Source organism: Kockiozyma suomiensis (genome assembly GCF_038497685.1).
Source record: "Kockiozyma suomiensis strain NRRL Y-17356 unplaced genomic scaffold V2V93scaffold_5, whole genome shotgun sequence".
Taxonomy (NCBI): domain Eukaryota; kingdom Fungi; phylum Ascomycota; class Lipomycetes; order Lipomycetales; family Lipomycetaceae; genus Kockiozyma; species Kockiozyma suomiensis.
In genome coordinates this window covers 754,196-779,962 of record NW_027117668.1, presented here as the reverse complement: position 1 = coordinate 779,962, position 25,767 = coordinate 754,196, and the positions used below count along the sequence as shown (strand labels likewise).

Here is a 25,767-nt window from a genome sequence, read left to right as displayed (position 1 = left end):
TCCGCATTTGCGAGTACAAACAGCACACCTGCAACTTCCTGCCACTTTGCCCTATAAATCCGCCACCCTACAGTCCATTCGAACAGGCACCAACGCAGCAGAAATCCACAGAATGGATAGATGATATCTGGCCCTCCGACGGAAGCGTCAGGAGGAGGCGTCAGACAAGGCGGCCTGTGCGCTCCTAAGCTAATCCTATATCGGTCTAGCGCAATTAGTTATCCTGCCCCTCCGTCATCGGCCCGACGCCGCATCACTGAGTTTATTCTTTTTTATATTTGCCATAAAGCATCCAAGCTTTTTCGTCTCAGTCTCTTCTCCTCATTTATGCAGCCTATGAGCCAGGGTCACCTCGACCCACCCAATTGATCTCTCAATGCCTACTGCTAGCTCAAATTCGCACTCGCCCTCTGCGGCATATTTCCCAGATGAGCCTGAACTGCCTCGTCTCGTGACTTCCTTCCCAGGTCCGGCCTCCGCCAAATACCTCAAATCTCTTGGCGAGATTTTCGACACCAAAGCTGCCTACATGCTCTGCGACTACCAGAAGAGCATTGGTAACTATTTGTGTGATGCAGACGGTAATCTCTATCTTGACGTGTACGCGCAGATAGCCTCCATTGCGCTTGGATACAACAATCCTGCTCTCATTGAGATTGCAAAATCACCCGAGATGATCGACGCCATCGTTAACAGACCTGCTCTTGGCAACTTTCCTAGCATTCAGTGGGAGGGTATTCTGCGTGAAGGATTGCTTTCTGTTGCACCTCATGGCCTGGACAAGATTTGGACGTCGTTGGCTGGAAGTGATGCCAACGAGGCAGCGTACAAGGCCGCTTTCATCTACCACCGCCTCAGACAGAGAGGCAAAAATGCCAAATTTTCTGACGCGGAAATGGAGTCTACTATGAATAACAGCGCTCCAGGATCTCCAGACCTGGCTATTCTGTCTTTTGAAAAAGCTTTCCACGGCCGTCTATTCGGATCACTTTCGACCACACGCTCGAATCCAATTCACAAGCTCGATATTCCTGCTTTCAAATGGCCCAAGGCGCCGTTTCCTACTCTCAAATACCCACTCGATCAAAATGAGGAGTATAACCGCAAGGAAGAAGATGATTGCCTTACTGAGCTCGAAATAATTATCAAAGATTGGGACGATCGAATCTCGGCAGTCGTTGTAGAGCCAATTCAATCTGAAGGTGGCGACAATCACGCGACGCCCTATTTTTTCCAGCAGCTACGCGAAATCACAAAAAAAAATAATATTCTACTAATAATCGACGAAGTTCAAACCGGTGTCGCCGCTTCTGGAACCTTCTGGGCTCATGAGCAGTGGAATTTGTCCACCCCTCCGGACATGGTCACGTTTTCTAAAAAATTTCAGGCGGCTGGGTTCTTCTATGGCAATGATGAGCTAAGGCCGCAGCAGCCATTCAGACAGTTCAACACTTGGTGTGGTGATCCATCAAAGGCCTTGATTGCTCGTGGCATCGTGAAGGAAATCAAAGAGAAAAATCTAGTGAGCCAAGTCGCACGAGTGGGAGAATACCTCTATGATGCCTTGTCGAGTTTACAGGACAAGCATCCAGACAAGATATCTAATTTGCGGGGTAAAGGACGCGGGACATTCATTGCGTGGGATGCACCAAATCTTGCTGCCCGCAATAAATTTTTACTCGACATGAAGGCAGCCGGAATCAATATCGGTGGATGTGGTTTACATTCAGTGCGACTAAGACCGAGTATGTGCGATTTTTTGCGTTTTACGTATTTGATGATGCTAATGACTTTAAATAGCACTTTTATTTGAAGAAAAGCATGCGGATATTTTGCTCAATGCGCTCGAGACTGTGCTATCAAAGTAGCAGAGCTCCGATGATTATGCGCTGTAAACGATCTGCACGCCCCTTAACTATACATATAGTCATCTATATGTGAATAAATATCACGTAATTTATACTATTAAGGAATATTTCGATGGAGTGGATGTAGTAGTATGGAAGAGGTCCACTGTATGACGTAGCCACAAACTATGACTCACGCAGACTTGAAGTCACAGCGCATTACATATTTTCAATTTTGGTTTCCATCTGCTGATTATTAAATTGTAGAGTGATTTTCTTACCGATTACTCACAGCCATCCCGAACAAGTCTCTGAGCTGCTAAGCGGTTTACCGAGCGCAGTGAGCCGCAGTATCGTTTTAACGTTTGGATCTTGGTTTTGACAGAGCAGCACAATGAGGTCATCAAAAAGCCGCTCAGTTGTGCATTTAAAACATTAAACATAACTTTTCATGGAGCACAGAAGTGTACCCTGCTCGGCCAAAGAAAAAATTCCCGTCTCCAGGCTTCTGTGTAAGTGCTTAAACTCTTCCTCATAGCTCTGCAGTTGTCTTTTTTTATCGCAATAAAAGCTTCCTCTTATCTCTTTATATTCGTCTTTCCTTTTTTTTGGTGTATCGTGTCTTGGTATATTGAAGACACACATATATAAGCCGAAGTCTCTAATTCCAATACCGCTACCTATTTGTCTACCCTGTCTTCATCTAATATATATCAACTATGGCTGTTCGCGCTCAAGTACGTGTTCTAGCGTTTTTTTTGAAAGATGAACATTCGATCAGCTTATTAACAATTCTGTTCATAGTTTGAAAATTCGAACGAGTAAGTAGTACAATTACCAATTTTTGATCGCTTATAATTTTCTATTGCTCTGCTCTAGTCCAGCACTTCCGTCTGAGCCGGTGTTTTTCAATATACTGATTTTTCTTAGGATCGGTGTATTTGGTACTCTGACCAACTCGTACTCGCTGGTGGCCGTCGGAGCTTCGGAGAACTTCTACAGGTTAGTTTGTCTGCGATTTGGCATCTTTGGGTCGTCATCGGGCGTCGTTGCCGCTAATTACCACGTTTTTCTGCGCCGATTCTAACTCTTCTTTTTAGCGTCCTGGAAGCTGAGCTTGGTGATGTCATTCCTATTTGTCACACCACCATCGGAGGTACCAGAATAATTGGACGCTTGACCGCTGGGTATGTGTTTTAATCGTGTATATTATATCGAAGCTCGATACTAATTTGAATATAGCAACCGTCGTGGCCTTTTGGTACCTACTTCTACCACCGATCAAGAACTTCAACATTTACGAAACTCTCTGCCGGACAGCGTACGAATTCAACGAGTAGAAGAGCGTTTATCTGCACTCGGTAACGTCATCTGCTGTAATGACTACGTCGCTCTGGTTCATCCGGACATTGAGCGTGAGACCGAAGAGCTGATTTCAGACGTGCTTGGTGTCGAAGTTTTCAGACAAACTATCGCTGATAACGTGCTTGTCGGATCATACTGCGCACTCAGTAACCAAGGTGGTCTCGTTCATCCTAAGACATCGATACAAGACCAAGACGAACTTTCTTCGCTGCTACAGGTGCCACTTGTGGCTGGCAGTATCAACCGAGGTTCTGCAGTTGTCGGTGCTGGTATGATTGTAAATGACTGGCTTGCGGTTACTGGACTTGATACGACTGCCCCGGAGCTGAGTGTTGTCGAGAGTATTTTCAAACTGCAAGATGCTCAGCAGGGAGCTATTACTGGTTCCATGAGAGACACTTTGATCGAGACCTACACTTAAGCATTCAAATGCTTCAAACGATACGTCTAAATAATTAGAAGAGATGCAATTTAGAGTAGAAGCAGGTTTATGCTTTTTTTCCTTACTTTCAAAAGTTCTGCCAAACACATTAGCTTTTCTCTATGTGGATTTTTTTCTTGTAAAAGGGTTAATGTTTAGATTCATTTTATTATGTCTTCTTTCTGGTTCTGTCTATATTTATGTTATTTGGCGCCGCATTGTTCTTGCTCAATTATGTTATATATTTGTAATGATATGACCTGGTCGATTTTGTTATCAACTACAGTTTGTTGTAATTGGTGTCTTTTTAATTTTGTTATAAAATTGTCATCTTACGATAGGAATATAAGAAAACTTCCCTCACGTTTTGACCCCTATAGTAGAGTGTGGAAATTCTCAATGACGATATGTGCTTGTCGGTCTTCGTCTGACAGCGGCGCGTTTCCAGGCCGATCAACGACGAAGGCTTCAAGCCCTGCTTCTTTGGCAGCTTCAATTTCTATATAGATTTCAAAATTGTTAGCTAAAACTTAAACGCAGAAAAAAAAAATTCCCACCTTTGACGTTATCACTCAAAAATAAAATATTATTGGGCTCTTCTCCGGCAGCAATAATGCCTGCAATCTTTTCATATGAAGTCTTGTCTTGCTTCATACCAGCAGTGACAGTGTCGAAATAGCCTTGTATTGCCGGCGTGAGATCCCCTTTCTCGGTATGGCTAAACAACAAAATCTGCGCATCCGTAGATCCGGATGAGTATATATATATCTGTCTCTTCTTTTTGATATCGTCAGAGCACAACCAGATATTGAACGCATCATATACATCCTCATAAATCGGAGCTTTTAATTCTCCAATCTCGTATCCCCGCCGCCAGACGTATCCTTGCAATGCTTTCAACTCAGATAATTTCTTATCTGAAAGCGTCAATTCACGAATATGATTATGTAGAACATCGTATGACTTTCGGGTGGAAGGAGGAAATGCATCAATATATGGCTGGAGGTCTGGCGGTGGATTAGCCGAGAAATGAAGTTGTAGAACTGCAGGAATTGATCTCAGAAAATACGGGAACTGTATATATATTTTTTTTGGTTAGATGCATTGTTTAACATTTCTGGTTAAGTTCCAAATCATGAAAAGAAAATTTACCAAAGTTTCTCGTACAAAAGAAATCGAGCAGACGGTTCCCTCTAATCAACCACTTTAGCTCTCAGCGCTTCAGAATATGATCCAATATAATAAGTACCTATATCGAGTAATATACGCTTTTGAAGTACGGGCATGCTGACCCTGTTAGATTTGACCTCCAAATGTTATCGTATTTGACTTGTAGTTAGAAAGGCTATATGATTAGAAGTCGTCGCTGGAGGTCTGTGGCAGATGTAACTAGTTATTCTTGAATGATGCCTTTTCTACAGCTGCGGCGTTGCACGAAAGGTGATTTGGGAGTCTATATATAACAAGAACCTTTTCTGGTTTAATATAGCAATACAGAGATTTAAGTACTTATTCAAATAGTTATTTCAAATGGCAAAATGTTATACGATCCACTATTCGAATCAAACGACGATTTGCTTAGTTACCATTATTGTTACGCGGAGCCGCGGAGCGACCAAGTGCATCACGAACCGCTCTACAGATAATGACATAGGACCATGTGGATCGCTCGCCTTCGTAATTTAGTGCTTATAATACTCAGTGTGTATAAATGTGATGTAACTGCTGGATTTGACAGAGTGGGTAAACACAAAATCATTGTTTATCAAGAAATCAAATACAATGATAATATAATGCAACATAGGATCAGGTTATAAAATTGGGCATAACGGTGAGACTGATGAAATCAAAGTTTATTTGAACTCAAGAGTTGGTGAGAATCTCTGTAGGACGACTGAAAATAATTACGAGGAACGGGCTAGCAAGCAAGGGCCAGAGGCCGAGTCTATGACGAATAAAATAGGTTCTACCATTGCTTATGTTAAAGAGAAGATGGGTAGGTTCACCAGTGCGCTATGATGAAATATTCTGTGTCAGAATAGTGGGCTGGGGTACCCCATCACTATATCATAAGGATTTGGTGCTAGATGATAATCTTGATGTGTTAACCTTGCTTTTCTCACTTTTAATTATATATAAAATGAGTTTATTAGAGAGCCACGGCAATTTAAAGTACAAAAACAAAGACATAAGCTAAAGCAAAACTGATACCATACACCATCAAAACTGTTTATTGATTAAATTAAAGCTGGTAACGTCGTAGTGCAGCTTCTTTGACTGAATTACAAAATACCACGCACAAGGACCAAATCGTACAGGGCAAAAAAAGCATCTTTCAAATTCTCGAGCTCCTCATCTTCTCGCTTTTCACTCTCTTGGGATTAGGTCTTGAAAGGAGCTGTCCCATCACAAAATTGGCCACATCCTCATCTTTAAAGTATCCCAGATGTGAGCTTAACGACGACAAAATCGTAATATCCATATACCCTTCAGGTAACGCAAAATCAAGTCGACCTGTATAATTCAAGCCATGAATCAACTCTGAATCACGTTGAATTCGCACTTGGGCGTCAGCTACCTTGCTAACTTTATTACTCTCCCGCTGAAATCGTGAGTACAGCGTCTCAACCGAGGTCGCTGTCTCGTTTGGTTCACCGGTTTCAGCACTATTACTATCAGCGGTAGCTAGACCATAAAATTGACGAGAGGATGCAGTCGGCACTGCGCCAGCTCCAGTCTGATCATATCCTAAAGATTTATTCAAAATCGTGCTCGCAAGTCCAGAAGCCATGCTACTCCACATGTTTGACGCACTCTGTGCCACACGTGAAGAGAGCTCAGCCAGATTCGCTATTTGATTGTTCAGACCGCGACGAGTTGCGGGAATTGCCTGGGGCTTTAACGAGGCCATACGCTTGACAACCAGTGGCTCAAGACGATAACCTATCGGATCCGCTGGATGGAAAATGTTGTAAATATCTTCAACACGAGGACGAGAAACATCTTGACTGCTAGTTTTAATATCATACTTGCTGGTATTAGCGAATGGATTGTCAATGTCATATCTCAAAGGCGACTTTGAGGAGCTATCGCTCTCAGAGCGAGTCATTCTTGGCGCAATAGTTTTCCCCTTTAGCATCTGGAATAAACCAACCGGACTTCCCAGCCCAAAAAATGAATCGACTTCAAATTCTAGCGTATATCCTGTATCGTCTTTTATTACCTTCGAGTTTGACTCCGGGATGACATCTGGCTGGCGGCATAGAATATCGAATGCAATTGCCGAACCTAACGAATGACCAGCAATACTTATTCGGCCATTAAATGTCGGATTCCATTTTTTATAAAGCCGATATATTTTATTGCATTCGTCAACAACATTGCGCATAATTCGCACTCGGTAGTTTGGCTGATAGTAAAGAAGAATGTCGAGTAAAACCTCAGAAATGACTCTGTACAATATTAGACAAAATTAGTCACGATATAACAACAGTATACAAAACTCAGATATACTTTACCCTCTAAGAGCAGGAATTGTATCGATAGTAATATCTTCCAGAGTAGCTGATTCATCCTCCTCTTCCGCAGTATTCTCTTCATTAGAAACATAGCCAATGTCCTGCTCCTTTGTGCCAGCTGCCTCCGACTCTTGCTTCTTCAAGCCAAACTGAATTTGATGCCGCCAGCAGACAGGCAAAACTTGAACGCGAGAGTTGACCTTCGCAGTTTCATTAGTTGTTCTGCCATTGAGAGCTTGCAGATCAGGTGAGAATGAGTACACTGACTTCATCGTTTTCCTAAAATTGTTCACATCCTAATAATTTGTTAGCTACGCATTCTTTTTAACAGCAGCAAAAAGACCTTACTCCAACGAAGTTGACACTTTCCGTCCTCTGACCGAGCTTTTGACCAATTCCATGGACGCATAATATAAGGTGATCTATCTCCCGATTCTGATCTTCGTCCTCATCGAGCTTGTAATCCTGCTCCATTTGGGCTTCCAAGATTCTGTTATCGCTCGCTTCGTCGCCCTCCGCGGATTTAATTTCCGTATCGCGCTGTGACTTGAGCGCTTCTACTAATTGGGCGGCTGCGTCTCCCGGTGCACTCATAGTAGCTTGCTTCACATCCTCACTGATGATCGACTGTGGATTTGTAGCAGCATCAGCAGCAGTTGCAGTTGCAGGTACAGTAGTAGTAGTGGCAGTTGCAGCTTTCTTGGCCTTCACATCTGACCAGCCACGCACAATTTTTATTCCACCCATGCTAGCTCCTGCAGTGAGTCTTTGATAAATAGTCGAAGAAAACTTGCCGTAGAAGTCATCACTAATAATCCAAGCTGTGACAGCATCATTCGAATAAATTACATACTTGCCCATGTGAGGCCCATACAATGGCCAAGTAAGTAGCGTTTGTTGCACAGCTTGAGATAGAGACGACTGCGAGGATTTAGATTCACCGCTGGAAACAGTATGTGAGTTAGAAGAACCTGCAGCACTCTCGGTCTCCTTCGGAGCAGGAGAGCGTGAGCGAGAACGGAAGATGAAAGCACTAGTAAGAGAGCCTGTGAAAGAAGAGGCTCGTGGCCGTATATCATCAGTCGCCTTTTGATCGACTCCCAAGAGTTTAGATGTAGACCCAGCAGCCGGAGGAGGTGGAGTTGGCATCTGAATTGAATCAATAATCGGTGCCATTGATGATTCAGACCCAGCTTCAGGCTTAGTCAATTCAGATTCTCTGCCAGACGAAGCAGGGGTATCTATAGTAGATTTTGAAAAAGGCTGGTTTTTCAAATATCCCTCTTCAATTTGGTTTGCAAGATTTTCGTCGCAAGGCTTGAGCGTGCTGCTGTCGGCATAGAACCAGGTCCCCCGCCGAACGTCATAAGTCGGGCCAGACCAATAAATTGGAGAAAGTTCGCGTCGTCTGATGTCAACTTGAAAAAGGTGATCCTCATTTACGGCAACAATATCCAGTTGATCATCTGCACATTCGGTGGTAGTCTCCGTTGGCGAAGCCTTAGTTGGATTTCGCTGGTAGAGAGCCTCGATGTTACGCGAGTCGATAGCCGAGAATGGAACGAACTTTGAGGGCGGCTTCGGCGGCTTCCAATTCATTTCAGCAAAAGGTTTAGACTTGGGGACATCGGTTGCGAAGTACCAGCTGCAATAAAGTAGTTAGAATCTCGAATCATGCGCCAGCAGAGCATGTGAACGCACCGAATGACGAGCGGCGGCGTATTAGGCGGTAACTCGCGGCGAGAAAGGCGCTGACGGTATGGCACAGCATGATCCAGGCACGTCGCCTTCGCAGCGCCGGACGATGCCATGCGAGCAATATTTGAAGCAGAATGTGGAATCGTGATAGTCGGTTTGCTTGCTGTCGGGGCGAGTATAACTAGCGGATCAAGGACGGTGGCCTCTGGTCACTGCTATACGCATTCGGTGAATGTCTGTCGTAGATCCCCGCCGCATTTAAGAACCGATTAGTTTGAACCGGTTGACTAAAACCCGAACTTCGGCGTACAGCGATAAACATTGTTATACATATTATAACAGACACTGTTTATAATCACACTAATTGATATGATAGCTAAAGAATCGGATAGCTGTCTGCCTAGGTTGCTGCTTTTATTCAAAAATATAACGAAAGTCAGAGTTCCATTAGAGCCTTCTCACGTGCGACGGTCATTGCGCTCAACTCTCTATCAGACGACTAAACGAATCTGCTGCTCGTCTTCCTGTCCGCGCTCTTAACTCAACAGCCAGTCCTCTGGGACTTCTTTTGACCTTGATATTAATCATCATTTCTGAATTTTACATTTTCGGTTTTTTGGATCTTATTCAGTTTGAGGTTGAGTGAAGCAGTAGCAATGGCAGACGATAAAGTGAGCCAGATCGAAGATATGGGGTTTAGTCGAGATGATGCCATTTTTGCGCTTCAGGTACGTCAAAGAAAAAGTTCATTCTCGTTTATCATTGCTAATAGCTTCAATAGGAATCGAATCACGATGTCGGACGTGCAATTGATTACATATTCTCAGGCAAAATTGAAGAGGTATGATAATAACATGATGATTCAAAACAAGCCCAGTATTCACTCTGTTTGATTGTTGTTGACATTCGGATCACAGGATCGCAGGTCGGAATCATTGAAGACCCAAATTACTCCCCCGTCGACACAGAGTAGTACTTCAGTTTCTGGTGCTTTACGGCGAGATGAGCCTCAGATTAGTGAGCATGAAACGCGTACTATTTTCAATGATTACAATTTCTCAAATATCTTATCTAACTAAAATTACATTATAGAAGCGTTTGCACCTGAAGTTTTCTACGACAATTCTACACATCCATTACCAGAAAATCAGCCAGCACTCCATGACTCCACTGCGAATAGTGTTGCTTTTGGTGATGACGAGGACAGTAAGTCTCTTAGGTTACTTTATGAAATGCAGTTCTAACTTGTAACTGGAAATTAGCAGAAGACGATATGGCTAAAGCTATGCGCATGTCTCTTCAGGATTTGTCGAACTCTGAGATGGATATTGACTCGCAGCAAGACACGGCAGTATTTAGACCAGCTACAGGAAATATGTACAATGCAGACCAGTGGGGTATCGTTCAACAAGGGGTCAACTTATCAAGACCCCCTGAGCTCCAAAATTTTCGACGAGAACCAAATACGTATGTTTTACTCTATCCTTTGTCAATTCAGCTAGGTTGCTTGTTGAGTCCTAATGTTTCTATAGGTTCCCAGTACTGCTACCTTGTGACGGCGCTAATCTCTTAGCTCCATTCCTCTCTATAATTCACACTATCCCACTAGTCCGTGCGTCGCTACTACTTTTTGGAAACCAGCTGGTCGACGACTATGGAATATCGGAAAAGTGGTGGAGTAAGGAAATGATTTTCATTCCCGACTTTGCAGCCTCGGGGATGTCAGAACAAGATTTGCATCGTCTTACGTTTCTCGTCGAGACACAGCGTATCATGGCATTTTTAGATGATTCTGGCACTTCGGAAATATCACAACGCTCTTGGGCCAGTATAGAGAACTTGACGGGTGCCATAACTGCTTGCGGAGATTCATATGTTGATCTTGCGCATGCCGATTTTTTAACTGACGCGGAGCCTACTGCTTCCTTTCTGCGGACTTGGGAATTTGTTACCGGACATTACGCGGACTCAATTAATTTGAATCCGATTTTAAAGCAGTTGGTGAATACCATCAACTCAGCGTCAAGCACAATAAAACCTATCGGAGAGTACCTATTTACTGCTGTTGCGGTAGTTGAACATCCCATTTCATCTCCTGAAGACTCTAGCCTTGAGCAAAAATTCTCAAGTCTAGACGTCATTTTGACTGATGATCTACGAGGAATTTACTCGACTCTGACTGGTTACCTTGACAACTTGATATGGTCAGAAGAACCAGAGGCTTACTTGAAGACAGTTTCTCATCTATTTACAATGAATATACATCAAGAAAATGGAATGGCAGGTGCAGGAATTGACTTGCCAATAGAATGGTATCCTGATCGGTACACTTTGCAATTTAAAGATGTGATGAGGAAAAATATGAAGAGAAGGTCTGATATCCAGAATGAAATTGAAGAGTTGCGAAAACGACGAAATTTGATTACAAATTACTCGGTATGATGATAAAAAACAGTTATTTAAAATGCTTTTTTTTACGTTGTACTAACGGCTATCACCCAGGGCTTTAATACACAGTCACTTTTGAAATCTACACTTCAATACTTTTCCACTCCCGCGGATACGCAGCTTCCCCCGACAACAGATACCAAGCACGCGGAAATATCAAACAAGCTGCTGAAATTAACTGGTTCACTAGATTCATTCATAACACGTATAGATGAAAAAATAGCTACTCTCGAGCAAGAAATGCGATCTATGGCAAACATGTTCAGCGAGCCATCGGCTGTTCCTGAAAATGATGAACAGTCGAAGAAACTACAGTTTCATCGGTACTCTCTTGTGGGGGTGATCATCAGCGACTCATCGTATTTCATCAGACGCAGAGTAGCCTCACAGACTCAACTTCGAAATTTGATGGACGTGGAGGAACATGATATGCTCGAGCAATGTGATTCTGAACAACTACCATTTAGCTACGAATGGTTCCATGTCGAGTACTACGAACAAGGTGAACAAGAAAACGGTCTGCCTTTTCTCACTAGACCAGTAAACGCGGAGCAAGTCATAGAAGTTGCGCGCGTCCAAGGTCTTGACGGTGTAACAGCAATCTATGCAAGCGACACAGCTCTAGACGAAGTGAACGATATGCTTCCAAACCCCGGTCTGGAGCTGTTTATAAAGCGAGACAATGAGCTTCTGGATAGAGAATTGAGTCAAGAATCGGCTTCCGGCTCGTCGGATGACGATAGTGCACTGCCTCCATTTCCGGGATCTAAAGAAGCTGCCTCCGACCTTATCTCATTTGACGTGAATAGTGTAGATAGTGCCTCATTAGTAGAACTTGAACCAGAAGTTGATACTACAATGGCAGATACCGCGGGATCCTCAGCGGTTTCTACACACCACCTATCAAGTGGTACTGCTATTGCAGACGATGACGACGGCAGCGAAGATGCCGCGACCTTTCTCCAGTCGCAACAAGCTCGTATTTACCCGAGATCAATGCCTGAAGGCCACAAGGGGCCTATCAGGAAGCTGAGTACGACAGCAGTAATTACGAGTGAACCTTTACCAGACACGGGTGCCTCTGTACATAGAGGATCTTCTTCAGGTAAAGTAAAGGTACAGCATGCTGAGAACGCATCCGAAGGCGAAATCGGAGATAGCGACGAAGAAATGCTCTCCAAGATGGCAAAGAAGTAAGAATTTGTAAGATATACTGAAATTCTCTGGAATAGAATGAATCATCTCAATGTTGATAGATTTCTAGCTAAACCTTCCACATATACAAGAAAAAACCACAAGCAGCATTGAATTCTCAACAAGCCATGACATAGACGACAACTAGTTTAGGATGGAGTGGTAAAAGATATAAAAACTTGAAAAGCCCTGCTTTCGCGTGATAATGCGAAGTACACGTTCCTGCGCCGTAAACAATTAAAAACAAGCATCGAAACCATACAAAACTAAAAACTAAAGACCTAAAAACGCAGTTTAAAAAAATTTACTTATCTCAAAAATTTCAGTAGAGAATCAAAACACGCAGCACGCTACAAAACCTCAACAAAAGGTAACGTCGTCTACTTGGAGGTCAATCGTACTGGTCGACTTAAGATCCAAATATACCAGAATTGGCAAAACGGCTGGGCCGCTCAGAGGAGTTCTCTTTACCGGCTGCAGCCACAGCTGCGAGGTTTCCGAATCGCAAAAGCTGAGGCTTGGTTCTGCGAGTACAAAGTTAGATACATGTTGACCAGTCAATAACCATGCATGACATACTTAGTGTAATGCTTCTTCTTGTGGGCCTGAAGCTTTGCTGTACAAGGCGACATCAAGTTGTCAGTTGGTGAGGCAAAGTTTGTTCGTCTATTTCAAAGTTAGTATACTACTTGTGAAGTGCCGTCCCAAAATGTTAACATAGGTGCGTACGCTTCAAGGAACTTGTTGTGCAGAATCTGACGTTGAACATTCTGTCCCTCAGACACATGCAGAGGCAGCTGGTTCTGTGCAGAATCAGAGAGCTTTTTTTCCGTCGACTGAGTGCTAGCAAAGGATGACATTGGAGGAAGTGACGAGATCAGATAGAGCAACTGAAAGAATGGTAGACCAAGCAGTCAAGACTGGAAGAGAAGGGAGGATGAAAGTGAGATAAAGTAATTTGATCTGCTTTGCGAGATGCAATGCAACAGGGAGTACAATAGAAAGTAATCAGGTGTGATAGGCGAAAGAATAAGTGTGAAAAAGGGGATGAGGGAGAAAAGAAAACGATGATCCGCTATCTTGCGGCATCGTAGCGGTCAGACCCTTTGCTTACGATTTCCCATTTTGGGTTGTACTCATTTATCCTAATCAAGTTTAGCTCGGATAATCCAGTCGTCATGGCAACTAGCAATTACTATTCCGTTTTGGATTACTACAGTGAAAGTGCGGCTCAGGACTCGACACGTGAAAGCCGCACCTTAATTGTTTGCCCTGTGCTAGTTTCGGTTCTCTTGTAGCTATCGGTCGCTTATTACGTCTGTGGAACTGAATGCCAAAGGTAGTAACATTATTCTACAAATAGCTATGTCCGCATGATTTCATCGTAAATCAACTCTATAAACCAAATTAGCCTTATTAATAGTTTCGAAACAATATCGTAATTGTTACTCACGTTTCAGTTGTTCTTTAGATAATTCATCTTTCCGCCGGTCGAAATCAAAAAATCCCTCTGGAATCGGAGGAGCGGTAGGCTCATCTTCTGGATCATGATACGGTTCCAAATACGGGTGCTGCAGCGCTGCTTCGACTGTGATACGCTTAGTCGGATTAAAGGTCAACATTTTCTCGAGCAAGTCTATTGCGAAAGGATTAGTGTTTGGTAGCATTGCAGCAAATGAGGCCCGCTTTTTGAATGGTAAGGACCTGATGTACTCGCGAGCCCGTGCAGACTTCACAGCATAATAATCTTCCATTGTAGGAGTTCCCAGAACGTCCAGAATCAACGTTAGCTGATGATGATAGTCTTTTCCCGGGAATAGTGGCTTGCCGCTCAACATCTCCGCGAGAATACATCCAACACTCCACATGTCAATTGCCTTAGTGTATTCTTTGAAGGTCAGCATAATTTCTGGAGCTCGGTACCATCGTGTGGCGACGTACTCCGTCATAAAGCCTTGATTATCATCTGAAGCCGCCGCCGAGCGCGCAAGACCAAAATCACAGACTTTGAGATCACAATTGGCATTTAGAAGTAGATTTGACGGTTTGAGATCTCTGTGAAGCACGTTTGCGCTATGCATTGCTTTCAGCGCTCGTAGAGTCTGATAAATGAAGTACTGACAGTGGTCATCCGATAGCGTTTGAGTGCGAATAACTCTGTGCATATCAGTCTCCATTAATTCCTATTCATGTTAAAATTGAACCTGCAAAGTACATAATAAACCAATGCAATTCAATACCTGAATCAGATAAACTTCGGTAAAAGTCTCGAAGCTACTAGGTCGCTGGATATCCAATATAGAAATGATCTATGCGATACAAAGGATTGTTAACTAAGCTGCCAAACCAGATATTTCACAGTGCGGCATACATTCTCGTGATTAAAATACTTTAACAACTTCATCTCTCGTAAAGTTCGCAGACAGAACATAGAATGGTCAAATGGTGTAATTTTTTTGATTGCAACTTTCTGTCCAGATGGCTTATGCACGGCGGAGCTAAAAATTTCTTTGCTTTAGCGACCCGAAATCAGACAGAAATCCAGAAAACACTCAAACTTACCATACAAATCCGTATGCTCCTTCGCCAACAACATCAAGAATCTCATATTGATCTGAAACGTTGAATGAGAACTTGCGAGGATTGGATTGATAAACTGGTGCAGCCATTGTTGATTCTTCTACTGTATAGTACTTAACTTAGTATATTGATTTTATCAACAGGAAGATGATACAGCACAGTATCTCACACTTTAGGAGGCTCCAATTGAAATAGAGTAATCTATCTGGTATATGCGTGCTATCTGTGCGGAATGAATGTCAAATGCTCGCGCGCTTGTACTGATTTCCAACTTGCAGTTAGCAATCTTCATTATACTGACTGAGATATTCACATATTCATATACGATACCAAAAATAAATCGTTAATAAGTCAGTGAAAAGAGTGCAAGGCAGAGAATCCACCTGGAAGGGGTCAGGACAGGAGCAGGTCTGGAAATGAGGATATTGTCTTCTGGGGTTTTCCTGATCGCTTAAGTAACCCTGGTTCGCTCATGCCTTTGTAACCAACTCCTACGCGTCAATTGTCCTATCCTTTTTTATATGTTGGACCGCTCGCCGCCATCTTTGACAAGAGTAGATATACATTATTATTACTATATGACTTATAAATAGAATATTATTTTCTTGTTAGTATCTATCTCTGCTAACGATTTGACTGTCATAACTTGAAGCCTAGCGCAATCGAGACCTCAACTGGTTCATGCAGCAAATTACGAAACTGCGTACGCGACGCGTGCCGTGCATTTCCCGTTTGTTTCATGTTAAGCCATTCCGAGAGGCCACCGCAACTTCGAGGTCGACCAAAAAAAAACAAAAAGTGCAAAATATCAAATTTTTAGCAACTAAATCCACAAAAGGGAGACAAAAATAATTTTAAAAGACGTATAAATATATAATAAAAAAAAAATGCTGCAGTGTTCATAAACGAAAGCAAATATTATATGACAAATCAAATCATTGTACACTTATGTAGAATCTTCAAGTAACCGCTTCTTTTTTCTCTTTTCTATCGCTTTAATCTCATCACACATACCAATCGGACGCAGACTGACATACAATAAATCATACACAGAGAATATTGCCACCTTTAATTAGACCGTTCCCGCATATTTGTCAAAAACTCGCGATAACTAGCTCCTTGGTCGGCGCGGTCCTCAACCAAAAATGTCGAAGCCCACAGTTTTAATGCCGGATCACCGTCCTCACGCACAACGTAAAGGTTAGGCCAAACAATCGATCCTTTCTTCTCTCTCAACTTGGCAATAATGGCGTTTATTCGCTGCGAGAGGTCGGATTCAAGAACAGGTAGAGTGGACTTACCAGTCTTGACATGCTCGAGCGATGGCAAGCCCCAGACGTCCATGATAAGCTGAGGAACTGCATCACGCCCGATCCATAAAAATTGGGTCTGTCCATCGTCGATCAAATAGAGACCATATCTCTCAATGACTGCAGCGCTCAAGTTCATCTTTGGTGGCAAAACGATATCTCCGGTCTTTTCGTCAGGTCGTCCGGCAAATTCCGGCATATTATGCAAGCAGTACAAATCAGCGTGAATATACTGCATCAGATACTTGGCGGGTAGAGTACCCAACATGTCAAGGGCCGCAGATCGCAGGTCTGAGGGAATAGCAGCAGTCTTGCGGAGTGCAACATGCTTGATAAGAGAAAGAAATAAGAGCGGTAACAAGCGTAAATTGGCGCAAAACTGGAGCGGTGCGCTCGCGCCAACATTGGAAGTCATCAGCTCTTTGCGATATGTAGTAAGCATCTCCACAAGCTTGCCAACTACGAGATCACGCGCCTCAGGCAATCCAGAAGAAAGAGCTTTTTCAGCCGCGCGCTGCGCGTAGAATGCCGTAATAGCAACTTGATCGGCAGAAGCATACACGTCTGTAAGGTTCTGCGTAGTCGGGATCGCGAGTGTCATTACTCGAATCCGACGCTCGCCATTGCAAGTTGTGTGCAAAACCGCGGCCTGAAGTGAGATAAACGGCTTCGCAATTGTCTCGTCAATAGCAACTTCCACGGAATAACTCTGGTCGCGCGGGAAACTAGGAAACGCACAGAGATCCGAAGAGCGGGTAAAAAAATTACCATAAAAGGTATTCATGCGAATACCGTTCGTGGCACGTACACGCAGAACAGCTTCAAGAGCGATCTCCATAGACAGATGCTCACTGAACTCATGGGCAAACTTGATTGCGTCTTCTGAACGGCCTGCATTCCAGCCAGGATAAAAGTAGGTTTGGCCAGAGGTGTAGCGAGGAAGGTTGCTAAGCGAGGCAACATCCTGATACTGAGAAGAAAACAAAAACATGTCTATTGTGACTTGGCTCTTGCTACACTCTACCGCAAAGCTCTTATAGAACGAATTTTGTGTGTGTAATAATGACTTCTCGGCGCCAGAGCTTAAAGACTTTTTATCGTCGCGGGGCTCAAGTTTACCAATGCCGAGATTTGGAAGACTTGCCATCAAGCACACAATCTTGCCTCCAATATTTCCAATCAGCTTATGAGCGGCCTTTAGAGCTGGGCCCATGGCATTTCCTGTGCTAGTTGAATTTGCAAACATATCTGGCAAACGGTTGAGAAGAGCCTCAATACCCTCACGACACTCTGCAAGAGGGACAAGTAAATTGTGAGGAATGGGCAAGAACGGCTCATCAAGGTCAGACACAACAAGCATAGAAGGTTCTGCTGGGCTCGGTGGGGGCGCGATCGAAAAGTAGTGAAGTGACTGATTTACACAAATAAAAGCCAATCGAGTGCGCTTGTCTTTGTTCGGAATGCGGTCGAGAGACTCAAGAATGGTCCTTGCGGTTGTCGCAACCAGGCCTGTGTAAATAAGATATCAGTCTCTGCACTTGAGGTAATCTAATTCAGATATACTTACCACTAGAGACTGCCGAAGCACTGACATCGATCAGAAAACTATAGATGAGTGGCTGAGGAGGTCGCACCATGTACTCTGGCGGCGCCACGAACTCAACCACGGCGTTGTTAAGCTCAGCGCGACTCCAGCGATCGACCTGTTTTTGATTACGCGAATCCCAATCAAATGCGGACGGAACTATATACAGAATTGAACCAAATCAGTGATCTAAATCCAGCACAAAGGACAAAAGACAAATTGATACCATCATTAGTAAGATTACACATGTTGCATCGCCATCGGTGACCCTGATCAATGAACGTGATGAATGGATTGATGTAAGTTCGGCAACGTCTGCATCTTGAGATCACAGAATCAGAGACGACTGGCACAGGTTCCTCATCTTCCCGGAGAGTTGTGTAGGGCTGTATAATGACCGCAAACGGAAGTTTACTCTTTTTGAGTAGAGAGTTTGTCGTGGGAACTGCGTTAAGCGTCGATCTCATATACGGAACAGCGGCATTTGCAGTTGGAGAGTTGGTCACGGAAGCCTAAACAAAGTCAGATATTTTCCTCGCCTTTTCCCTTATAAACAAGTCAGACGGCGTACCTTTGAAGGAAGAATCAGAGGAGGTGGAGGTAATGCCAGATCTGATATGGGAGGTGGGACTTGCTGAAGAAGGTCAATATTATATAGTTGGTTTAATGGAGTGCTCTTTAATAGGGAAAAAAAGTTAGTACGTAAAAAAATAATCCGCGGGAGAAAAAGAACACAAAGAGATCATCTAATTGAAAAACAATCCAATTTTCTCCTTGCAGACTATAAAATCTGTCATCGCATCAAACTAGTAGCAGATGGTAGGATACATACGGCAATAGGCTGAGTGGAGCCAGGGGCTGCACCGATGTTCATCTGCGAGAATTGCTGCGAAAGGCCGGCATCTGTTTGAGCACCAATTGGTTGGAATCCACCATAAGCCGGCTGGCCATGTACTCCAGCAGCATCGGGAATGGGAGCGGCAACTGATTCGGCGCCGTATGATGTTTGCTGGGGTGCTTGCGGCTGCTGGCCATAGACTGGTTGTTGCTGGCCATAAGGAGCCGCTGGAGGCTGCACGACACTTGGATCCGCACCCATCACTGGAGCTGTGCCAAAGGCATACTGCTCAGCAGCATACATACGCCGAGATTTATGGCCAGCAGCAGGAGGTGCGCCGGCGACTGGAACAGGAGAAGCGATTACAGCCGGTGGAGGAGCTCCATCGGGACCCGGAGGAGGCGACTGAAATCCGGCGGCCGCAGAGGGTGGAACCTGAGAGGCCATTCCGTACTGTTGCCCGTAACCGTTGTTTTGGTATTGATCTGAGGGATTCGGAGGAGCGGACATGGGCATAGATGAGGTACTGTTGTGGTTTGCGTAGCGAAATGCTGGTTGACCAGGATTCTTGCTACCCTAACCGCTGAGACCAGCTGGTCGTTTGTTCCCAAGCCTTCTTAGTCCCGAGAACGTAGTGTACCATAGGCGAGGAGGAAGAAATGATATAAAATTCTGATTTTGATGCTTGCGAATTGGCTGAATATATTCTGTACTTTGCAAAAAATGGGAATACATGAGCGGGTGTATGAATTCTCCCCGAGACCGCGTGTAGAACTGCCGCTTATCAATTCCGCCGAGTTTAAACAATATTTGAACCTCGAGATTGCCTAGCTGGGCCTTACCCTTTGATCTGCTTTCTGTGCACAACGTTGTAATATCCTTCTTAGGATAACCCTCTTATATCACACGCAAAATGGCCGATATTTTAGTAGAACAAGTTGAAGATCCACCTGCTGCCTCTCCGTCGTCGAAGCCAGGCAACTCGAAGAAGCCCATTGACCCAAAGAACCTTCCAAAAGGATACGTCCTCGACAAAGACGGCAAGCCGTGAGTAGTCATTCTATTGCCTACCTTGGTTGACTATTTTTTTTAACTTTGTTGTCAGTTGTCGCTCATGCAATTCGCTGCTTGAATTTCGTATGGCCAAAGGATTGACTGCCGCGGCCGCTTTGGCAAAGCCTGTTGCCACAGACTGTCCTCCGGACGTTAACGAGATTGGCCGCTCTACATGGACATTTTTACACTCTGTCGCTGCGACATATCCTGAGAAGGCATCTTCGGCCCAGCAGGAAGATATGAAATCTTTCATTCGCATTTTTGGAAATATCTATCCATGCTGGTTCTGTGCCGGCGATTTCAGAAGTTACGTCGCAAAGCCTGAGAACGAGCCTAAAGTTGCTACACAAGAAGAGTTTGGTAAATGGCTTTGCGATGCACATAATGATGTCAACAAAAAATTGGGGAAGCCCGTTTTTGATTGCAACCTTTGGAAACAGCGATGGAAAGATGGATGGAAGGACGGGAGATGTGATTAATCCGAGCATTTGTTTGATTTTTATCCTAAATTTTCCCTAAGATTGAGACGAAAAATCTCCTATTGTACATAGAATATCACGGCATCATGCCGATTTTTGCATAATGCATCTCTCTTCAAATTTACAAACAGATTGATCTCTGCGTAATCGCAAGCGCGCCTGAGTCTTTCAGATCAGCAAAGCACGGATTTTATCTCAGGAACACTGAGAAGAGAGAATGCTTTTTCCAAAAGCAAAATCGATCAACATTTAACGTCAATAAACTACCCAGCTTCTATCCTGTAATGCTGCCACGTTTTCCAGTCTACTCCTGTGCAACTCATCCCAACGGAGATAGAAATATCCAATGATACTTAGAGAATGACTGAATTGGACATAACAAGCAGATTACACATTTCAGCATTACGAATGCTTGCAGAAGGACACATACTCAACAGCTATTCATAGAATTGCGTGCCTACGTGCGGCTTCGGGGACACTGCCTAGGAGAGATGCCGATTCGCTTCTCAAATTAAAAACGGATCTGCATCGTCCGTTTGCCTTCCTTACTCAAAACTTATATTCTTGTTTCTTCTTTTTCTATCGATTTTTTGTTTTCTTCACTGATTGTAACATGTCTGACGATTCTCCGATCAAACTCGGCCTTATTGGCACTGGTGTAAGTCTTGCTCCTGCCGCGTAATCCTCCCATCCTCTCATTAACAAAGTACTCATCAGATCTTTTCTCGCTTAAGCCACTTACCTGCTATCGAAACTGTTTCCGACTTGAAGCTCACCGCTTGCGCTAACCGCACTATTGAAAAAGCCAAAGAATTTGCGGTAAAAGCCGGTACGATCTCCGAGGACAAAGTGTACAGTGACATCGCGGGCCTTGTCAGTGATCCAGATGTTGATGCGATTGACGCACTTCTTCCTGCACAATTCACCCTTGATGCTGTAAATCAATGCGTCGCGGCTGGAAAGCCAATTGCATTTGAGAAGCCAATCGCCGCTACATTAGAGCAGGCTAAGGAAATTGTGCGAATTTCTCGTGGCACAGATTTGCCAATCGCAGTTTTAGAGAATTTTGCGTACTGGCATATCGCTCACGAAATCAAAGCACCATTAGCTGAGATTGGAGATATAATATATTTCTCTCAGTACTGTACTGGACCGTTTCATACGGATAACATATATCTGCAAACAAGCTGGAGACAGAAGCCTGAGCATGTCGGAGGATTCTTGTCCGGTAAGTCCTTGTACAAGGTTGATGGTGTATAATCTCTGCGTCGATCTAACTGTTCAATGTAGATGGCGGTGTCCACCAGGTTGCTATTTTTACTGAAATTCTTGGCGAAGTTGAATCGGTAAGAGTTTCACCGATCTATATAGCATCGTATATTATACTAAAATCGTTACATAGCTCTCTGCTCAAACGAAGCAAGTTCGCGAGCTCAGTGGTGACGTCGATACGCTCACCTCGACGCTGAAAATGAAGTCAGGTGTTTTAGGGACTTTTACGTATACTTCAGTATGTGTGCATGGCTGTTTCTAATCGTGATTATTTTACTAATTGTCAAAGGCTGTCTCGTACCCAAAAATCAATAAGTTGACTATCCACGGTACAAAGGGCACTGTGGCTTACGACTATAGCGATAGAAACAACGCTACCTTGACTTTATTCACCGCGGAAGCCCCTAAAGGCAAATCAATTCCTGTAGAGAAAAATGAACAGGATGGAGTACCTGCCGAGTTCGAAAACTTCGCAGCAGCAGTCAAAGCGAAGGATAAATCTCTGCTGCACGTACCGAGTGAGAAGGGCTTCCATCATTTCGCTGTCATCTGTGCAGCAGTTGAAAGTGGAAAGAACAACGGGGCTAGCGTGAAGGTTGCCGTACCATGAGAGAATTAGTTGAATCTACTTTCCATTTACAGGTGAATGTAAGAATTAAAGATATTTAATGGCCGTAGTATAAGCCTGTATGAACACTATGATATTACAATCACATACGACGTTATCCCACTTAGTACGCAGACGAAAGGGAAAAAAATGACTCGCAACAATAAATCGACGCAATTCGTAAAGCCAAAGTACGAAATGCAAAACGTCTCATTTCTCGTTTAACCAGGAAGTCTCTTTCTCTTTCCAATGTGAGCCTGGAAACCGGTCTTGATACCACTAACAGACCGCCGACTTCCACATGACTCGCAAACCAAGAAGTAAAGACGGTTCTCTTTCGAAAGATGGGTACTGATAGACTTGCAGGTCTTACAGGTAACATATTCCACTATAAATATCCGGTCAGTTAGCTATTCTTTGAAGTTCAGCGAGAAAATTTTGTGCACTCACTGATATATCGTCGCAAGACGTTTTCCAGCTGCTTTTGTTGGAAACGACCCTTAATGACCAGACGTGCATTTCCATCTACGGAACCGGAGGTTCCCAATTCAGCAAACAAAAACTGCATGACATGTTCATATGGTCGGTGCATACGATCCGAAATATCCTTCAAGTTAGCAAAGATCGTCTTCTTGTTTCCTTCGCGCATAACACTAGGTGGAGGGATCTTGTATCGCTGCCCTCTCTCACCCGCGAGCTCGGGGTTGTTTGTACGCAAGATCTTGAAAAATCTGTGCAGAAGTTCCTCGTATGTGTACTCACGGTCACTGTTCAGCCAGCTTGCTTCCTCTTCTTCTCCATCCTCGGCATCTTCTTCGCCATCTTTTTCAAATGTATCGTCATCTTCATTGGTCTCGACAACACCCGCTTCCTCGAGTTGCTGCTCAAATTCAGACACATCGACCGCTGCTTTCTTCTTTTTCTTCTTTTTCGTGCTGAAATCAAAGTCCTCGACGTTTTCCTCTGCGCCTGTATCGGGAGCGGGAGATCCTTCTTCAGGTTCCAAAGAAGCTGTACTAGTCGATTTCTTCTTTTTCTTCTTCAAATTCGCAAACATATCGGTTAACTCATCCACAGCAGGGTCGGCTAAATAACCAGGAGTCAGCCTCTGATATTCCCGCAAAATGAATGAAAGTATAGACACAAGACTGGATTCGCAAATATGGCAAATATGTCTTAAATCGAATAGTTTTGGGATAGACGTACCGGACGCATTCTTGGGTGCAGAATCATCAAGATCGGCAGCCTCATCGAACGAAACTGCTTTAGGTTTCTTTTTCTTTTTCTTCAGAGAAGGATCGAATTCCAACTATTCATTGGTTAGCACATCGACTTATTTCCAGATAATCATTTATTGATGACCCATGAACAACGATTATAATGCCATAAATCCTCGCTGACAAAACTACATACCGATTCGTCGACCGTAGGGGTCACTTCTTCAAGAGACGCCATAATTGTCGGCACCTGTCTTGAAATATGCAATTACCTTCAGTCAAGCAATCAAGCTGAGCAAAGATTATTGATGAAAAAAATAGGCGCAATGGGCAAAAACCAGCTCCTTGTATGCAGCTAAGGACCGGAGAGCAACTTGTAGAGACTGGAGTCACAATTTGTTCAGCGAAGTTTTTGCATTTGCAGGATCATGCTTACAGCCCTAGCCCATATTGCTTTAAATGTCATCCAATAAATAACGTGATTATATATTCACGTGATATACTACTAGTAGTGTATGTCGAATCTGCTTCTCATCGCTATTATTTGAATTCAAATAAGGTTAATGGATCAATACTGCTGTGCCTCTTTTACAAAATCAAGCACCCGCCACTTAAAAAATAGCACAATTTGCGAGTCGGCATCAAAATTTCGGCAAAGAGATTTTCTGTCGACTTGCGCTCCGGCTGCCATCGATTAACGTTCAACGCGCTCTGGCTTGTATTCTATTCAAGATTTTGCCCTTTTAGAGGTAGCGTAGTATATGGCTAGGGATCGAATGACTACTAGATATTTATAAGCAGAATGGAATGAATTATACTCGTAACTACTACTTGCGACAATTTTTTTAAGCGGCGCATGTGACACCGTCGTGTTTTAAGGTTGTGCCAGATGATTTGCACGGCGCATGCTGCGGCGCCACCGGTATCTGTTCCGCCGGACTGGAGAATGGTTCTCGAGTGGAGTGGCAGTAGAAGAATATTATGTGCCAAGTATAGATAGGATACGTCAGCTAGTCCTAAAGTAACGGGATTTTTGCATGTGTCTGTCGCAGCCATCTCCGAGTAAGGTGTTTTGTGTTGGAAGTCAGGGTCGCGACCCCTCCTACGTCATCTCGCGGAAGCCGCGCATCTTCCCCCCTGTGGATGAGTAGTTTAGTTTTGCGGCGGTGAATGTATTCTTGGAATCATTAAATTTATCCACTACTAATAAAACATTATTTAAAGAATTCTCATCTAAAACTCCGAGTTATCGGGATATTATAAAGCAAAATACGCGAACCCAATCTTGAAACACCAGCGCAAGATGTCAAGAACCTTGACCGGCAGACCAAATAAAAAAAGAAACACCCATGACGCATAACAGCCACTAAGAACAAACAACCTCGCGATCATCATAAAAAAATGCACAGATCTTTCTTTATGCGCTATATACAACAGTCGCCAGCTAATCATATAGCTTGACAAATCTAGTAATCACACCCCTCGTCAACTTCTTCCTGCTCCGGCAGCAGAGCATGCTTTTCGTTGGCCTCAAATAGTTCATACGCTTGCTCTGGATCCCGTAAAACTTCACTTCGCTTGCGATTCCCCCATGCAGCGATGGCTTCTAGTCGCACGTACTCAATACATACACTCATAGCAGCAGCCTGGCAAACAAGCCATAAAATGCGGGGCATGAGCGTTGCGATGTACTCGAGCAGCGAGTAGGGTGTCACAACAAAGCACACGTCGCTTGTCTCGGGTATCAGTTTTTCAGATGGCGAGGGGATGGATACTGAGTTTGGTAGGAAACGGCCAAAGATTCCAAGAGCGAGAACTGCTAGTGAGTCGCGGTATTGGCTGAGACCACAGATTAATGTGATGAATAGGAAGGTGAGGATGTAGAAGTAAGGCATTCTCCGCTGTGCCATAAATCTCAGTAGGATTAGGCCTGCAAGCGATAGGATCTGCATCGAGATGAAAGCGACGGACTCAGCGACGGACGCGGAGCGAACAAAATCAAAGGCGGACAAGTAACCATGGCGGGCGAGGAGGGCGGATGCACAGGCGGCAGGAAAAGGTACGACCCACGAGACGAAGACAACGGGAAGCAGGCCGTGGGCATCGTTCATGAGTTTCCGTGAGTGACTGGCTGAATATTCCATAGTGGCGAGGGAAGGAGGGGTAAGGGAACTGGCAGGGGGGCGATGAAGGGCAAGCGGACTGGGCACGAAGGAGGTATATAATCGGCAGAGAATAGATTCGATGGGTTAGGCTAGTTGATGACGCGCGTCCGAAGAGAACCATTGATGAAAGCCAAAAACAGAGTTTTGGGTCTTTGTGCCGGAACTTT

The 25,767-nt window shown here is 44.0% G+C and overlaps 13 protein-coding genes across 13 annotated transcripts; 6 read left to right on the top strand and 7 right to left on the bottom strand.

The window, feature by feature from the left end:
* The first annotated feature begins 245 nt into the window (after nt 1-245).
* On the top strand, nt 246-2,065 carry V2V93DRAFT_368032 (aminotransferase class-III-domain-containing protein). Its single transcript, XM_066909704.1, has one exon. The coding sequence runs from the start codon at nt 377-379 to the stop codon at nt 1,811-1,813; it is 1,437 nt and encodes a 478-aa protein (XP_066766687.1). The 5' UTR covers nt 246-376; the 3' UTR covers nt 1,814-2,065.
* Nucleotides 2,066-2,354: 289 nt separating this feature from the next.
* V2V93DRAFT_368029 (uncharacterized protein) lies at nt 2,355-3,996 on the top strand. The gene is made up of 5 exons (XM_066909703.1): nt 2,355-2,584; nt 2,652-2,668; nt 2,778-2,849; nt 2,948-3,034; nt 3,090-3,996. The coding sequence occupies exons 1-5, from the start codon at nt 2,567-2,569 to the stop codon at nt 3,631-3,633; spliced, it is 738 nt and encodes a 245-aa protein (XP_066766686.1). The 5' UTR covers nt 2,355-2,566; the 3' UTR covers nt 3,634-3,996.
* V2V93DRAFT_368026 (HAD-like domain-containing protein) lies at nt 3,765-5,106 on the bottom strand. Its single transcript, XM_066909702.1, has 4 exons — nt 4,883-5,106; nt 4,786-4,826; nt 4,191-4,707; nt 3,765-4,132 (listed from the first exon to the last, which is right to left on the bottom strand). The coding sequence occupies exons 1-4, from the start codon at nt 4,917-4,919 to the stop codon at nt 4,008-4,010; spliced, it is 720 nt and encodes a 239-aa protein (XP_066766685.1). The 5' UTR covers nt 4,920-5,106; the 3' UTR covers nt 3,765-4,007.
* Nucleotides 5,107-5,758: 652 nt separating this feature from the next.
* V2V93DRAFT_385719 (DDHD domain-containing protein) lies at nt 5,759-9,244 on the bottom strand. Its single transcript, XM_066912245.1, has 4 exons — nt 8,853-9,244; nt 7,500-8,796; nt 7,152-7,447; nt 5,759-7,085 (listed from the first exon to the last, which is right to left on the bottom strand). Exons 1-4 carry the CDS (start codon nt 8,960-8,962, stop codon nt 5,969-5,971), a joined length of 2,820 nt encoding a protein of 939 aa, XP_066766684.1. The 5' UTR covers nt 8,963-9,244; the 3' UTR covers nt 5,759-5,968.
* Nucleotides 9,245-10,122: 878 nt separating this feature from the next.
* V2V93DRAFT_390868 (uncharacterized protein) lies at nt 10,123-11,291 on the top strand (the record flags this gene model as incomplete). The annotated part of the gene is made up of 2 exons (XM_066912418.1): nt 10,123-10,316; nt 10,382-11,291. The coding sequence occupies 2 exons, from the start codon at nt 10,123-10,125 to the stop codon at nt 11,289-11,291; spliced, it is 1,104 nt and encodes a 367-aa protein (XP_066766683.1).
* A 6-nt stretch (nt 11,292-11,297) lies between these two features.
* On the top strand, nt 11,298-12,803 carry V2V93DRAFT_206723 (uncharacterized protein). Its single transcript, XM_066907006.1, has one exon. The coding sequence runs from the start codon at nt 11,538-11,540 to the stop codon at nt 12,492-12,494; it is 957 nt and encodes a 318-aa protein (XP_066766682.1). The 5' UTR covers nt 11,298-11,537; the 3' UTR covers nt 12,495-12,803.
* On the bottom strand, nt 12,473-13,527 carry V2V93DRAFT_368016 (uncharacterized protein). The gene is made up of 3 exons (XM_066909701.1): nt 13,221-13,527; nt 13,071-13,157; nt 12,473-13,015 (listed from the first exon to the last, which is right to left on the bottom strand). The coding sequence occupies exons 1-3, from the start codon at nt 13,349-13,351 to the stop codon at nt 12,901-12,903; spliced, it is 333 nt and encodes a 110-aa protein (XP_066766681.1). The 5' UTR covers nt 13,352-13,527; the 3' UTR covers nt 12,473-12,900.
* A 198-nt stretch (nt 13,528-13,725) lies between these two features.
* Nucleotides 13,726-15,515, bottom strand: V2V93DRAFT_368013 (kinase-like domain-containing protein). The gene is made up of 7 exons (XM_066909700.1): nt 15,402-15,515; nt 15,241-15,331; nt 15,054-15,174; nt 14,863-14,989; nt 14,732-14,800; nt 13,945-14,674; nt 13,726-13,886 (listed from the first exon to the last, which is right to left on the bottom strand). Exons 3-7 carry the CDS (start codon nt 15,158-15,160, stop codon nt 13,855-13,857), a joined length of 1,065 nt encoding a protein of 354 aa, XP_066766680.1. The 5' UTR covers nt 15,161-15,174; nt 15,241-15,331; nt 15,402-15,515; the 3' UTR covers nt 13,726-13,854.
* A 624-nt stretch (nt 15,516-16,139) lies between these two features.
* Nucleotides 16,140-18,018, bottom strand: V2V93DRAFT_390866 (uncharacterized protein; the record flags this gene model as incomplete). The annotated part of the gene is made up of 2 exons (XM_066912417.1): nt 16,140-17,890; nt 17,949-18,018. 2 exons carry the CDS (start codon nt 18,016-18,018, stop codon nt 16,140-16,142), a joined length of 1,821 nt encoding a protein of 606 aa, XP_066766679.1.
* Nucleotides 18,019-19,251: 1,233 nt separating this feature from the next.
* V2V93DRAFT_404696 (ERV/ALR sulfhydryl oxidase domain-containing protein) lies at nt 19,252-20,814 on the top strand. The gene is made up of 2 exons (XM_066912644.1): nt 19,252-19,851; nt 19,910-20,814. Exons 1-2 carry the CDS (start codon nt 19,718-19,720, stop codon nt 20,337-20,339), a joined length of 564 nt encoding a protein of 187 aa, XP_066766678.1. The 5' UTR covers nt 19,252-19,717; the 3' UTR covers nt 20,340-20,814.
* Nucleotides 20,815-22,353, top strand: V2V93DRAFT_400124 (uncharacterized protein). Its single transcript, XM_066912572.1, has 5 exons — nt 20,815-20,997; nt 21,057-21,567; nt 21,630-21,685; nt 21,742-21,849; nt 21,901-22,353. Exons 1-5 carry the CDS (start codon nt 20,953-20,955, stop codon nt 22,219-22,221), a joined length of 1,041 nt encoding a protein of 346 aa, XP_066766677.1. The 5' UTR covers nt 20,815-20,952; the 3' UTR covers nt 22,222-22,353.
* On the bottom strand, nt 22,261-23,815 carry V2V93DRAFT_368005 (domain found in IF2B/IF5-domain-containing protein). The gene is made up of 4 exons (XM_066909699.1): nt 23,632-23,815; nt 23,425-23,527; nt 22,669-23,304; nt 22,261-22,606 (listed from the first exon to the last, which is right to left on the bottom strand). Exons 1-4 carry the CDS (start codon nt 23,671-23,673, stop codon nt 22,440-22,442), a joined length of 948 nt encoding a protein of 315 aa, XP_066766676.1. The 5' UTR covers nt 23,674-23,815; the 3' UTR covers nt 22,261-22,439.
* A 793-nt stretch (nt 23,816-24,608) lies between these two features.
* Nucleotides 24,609-25,681, bottom strand: V2V93DRAFT_368001 (uncharacterized protein). The gene has a single exon (XM_066909698.1). The coding sequence runs from the start codon at nt 25,577-25,579 to the stop codon at nt 24,902-24,904; it is 678 nt and encodes a 225-aa protein (XP_066766675.1). The 5' UTR covers nt 25,580-25,681; the 3' UTR covers nt 24,609-24,901.
* Nucleotides 25,682-25,767: the final 86 nt, after the last annotated feature.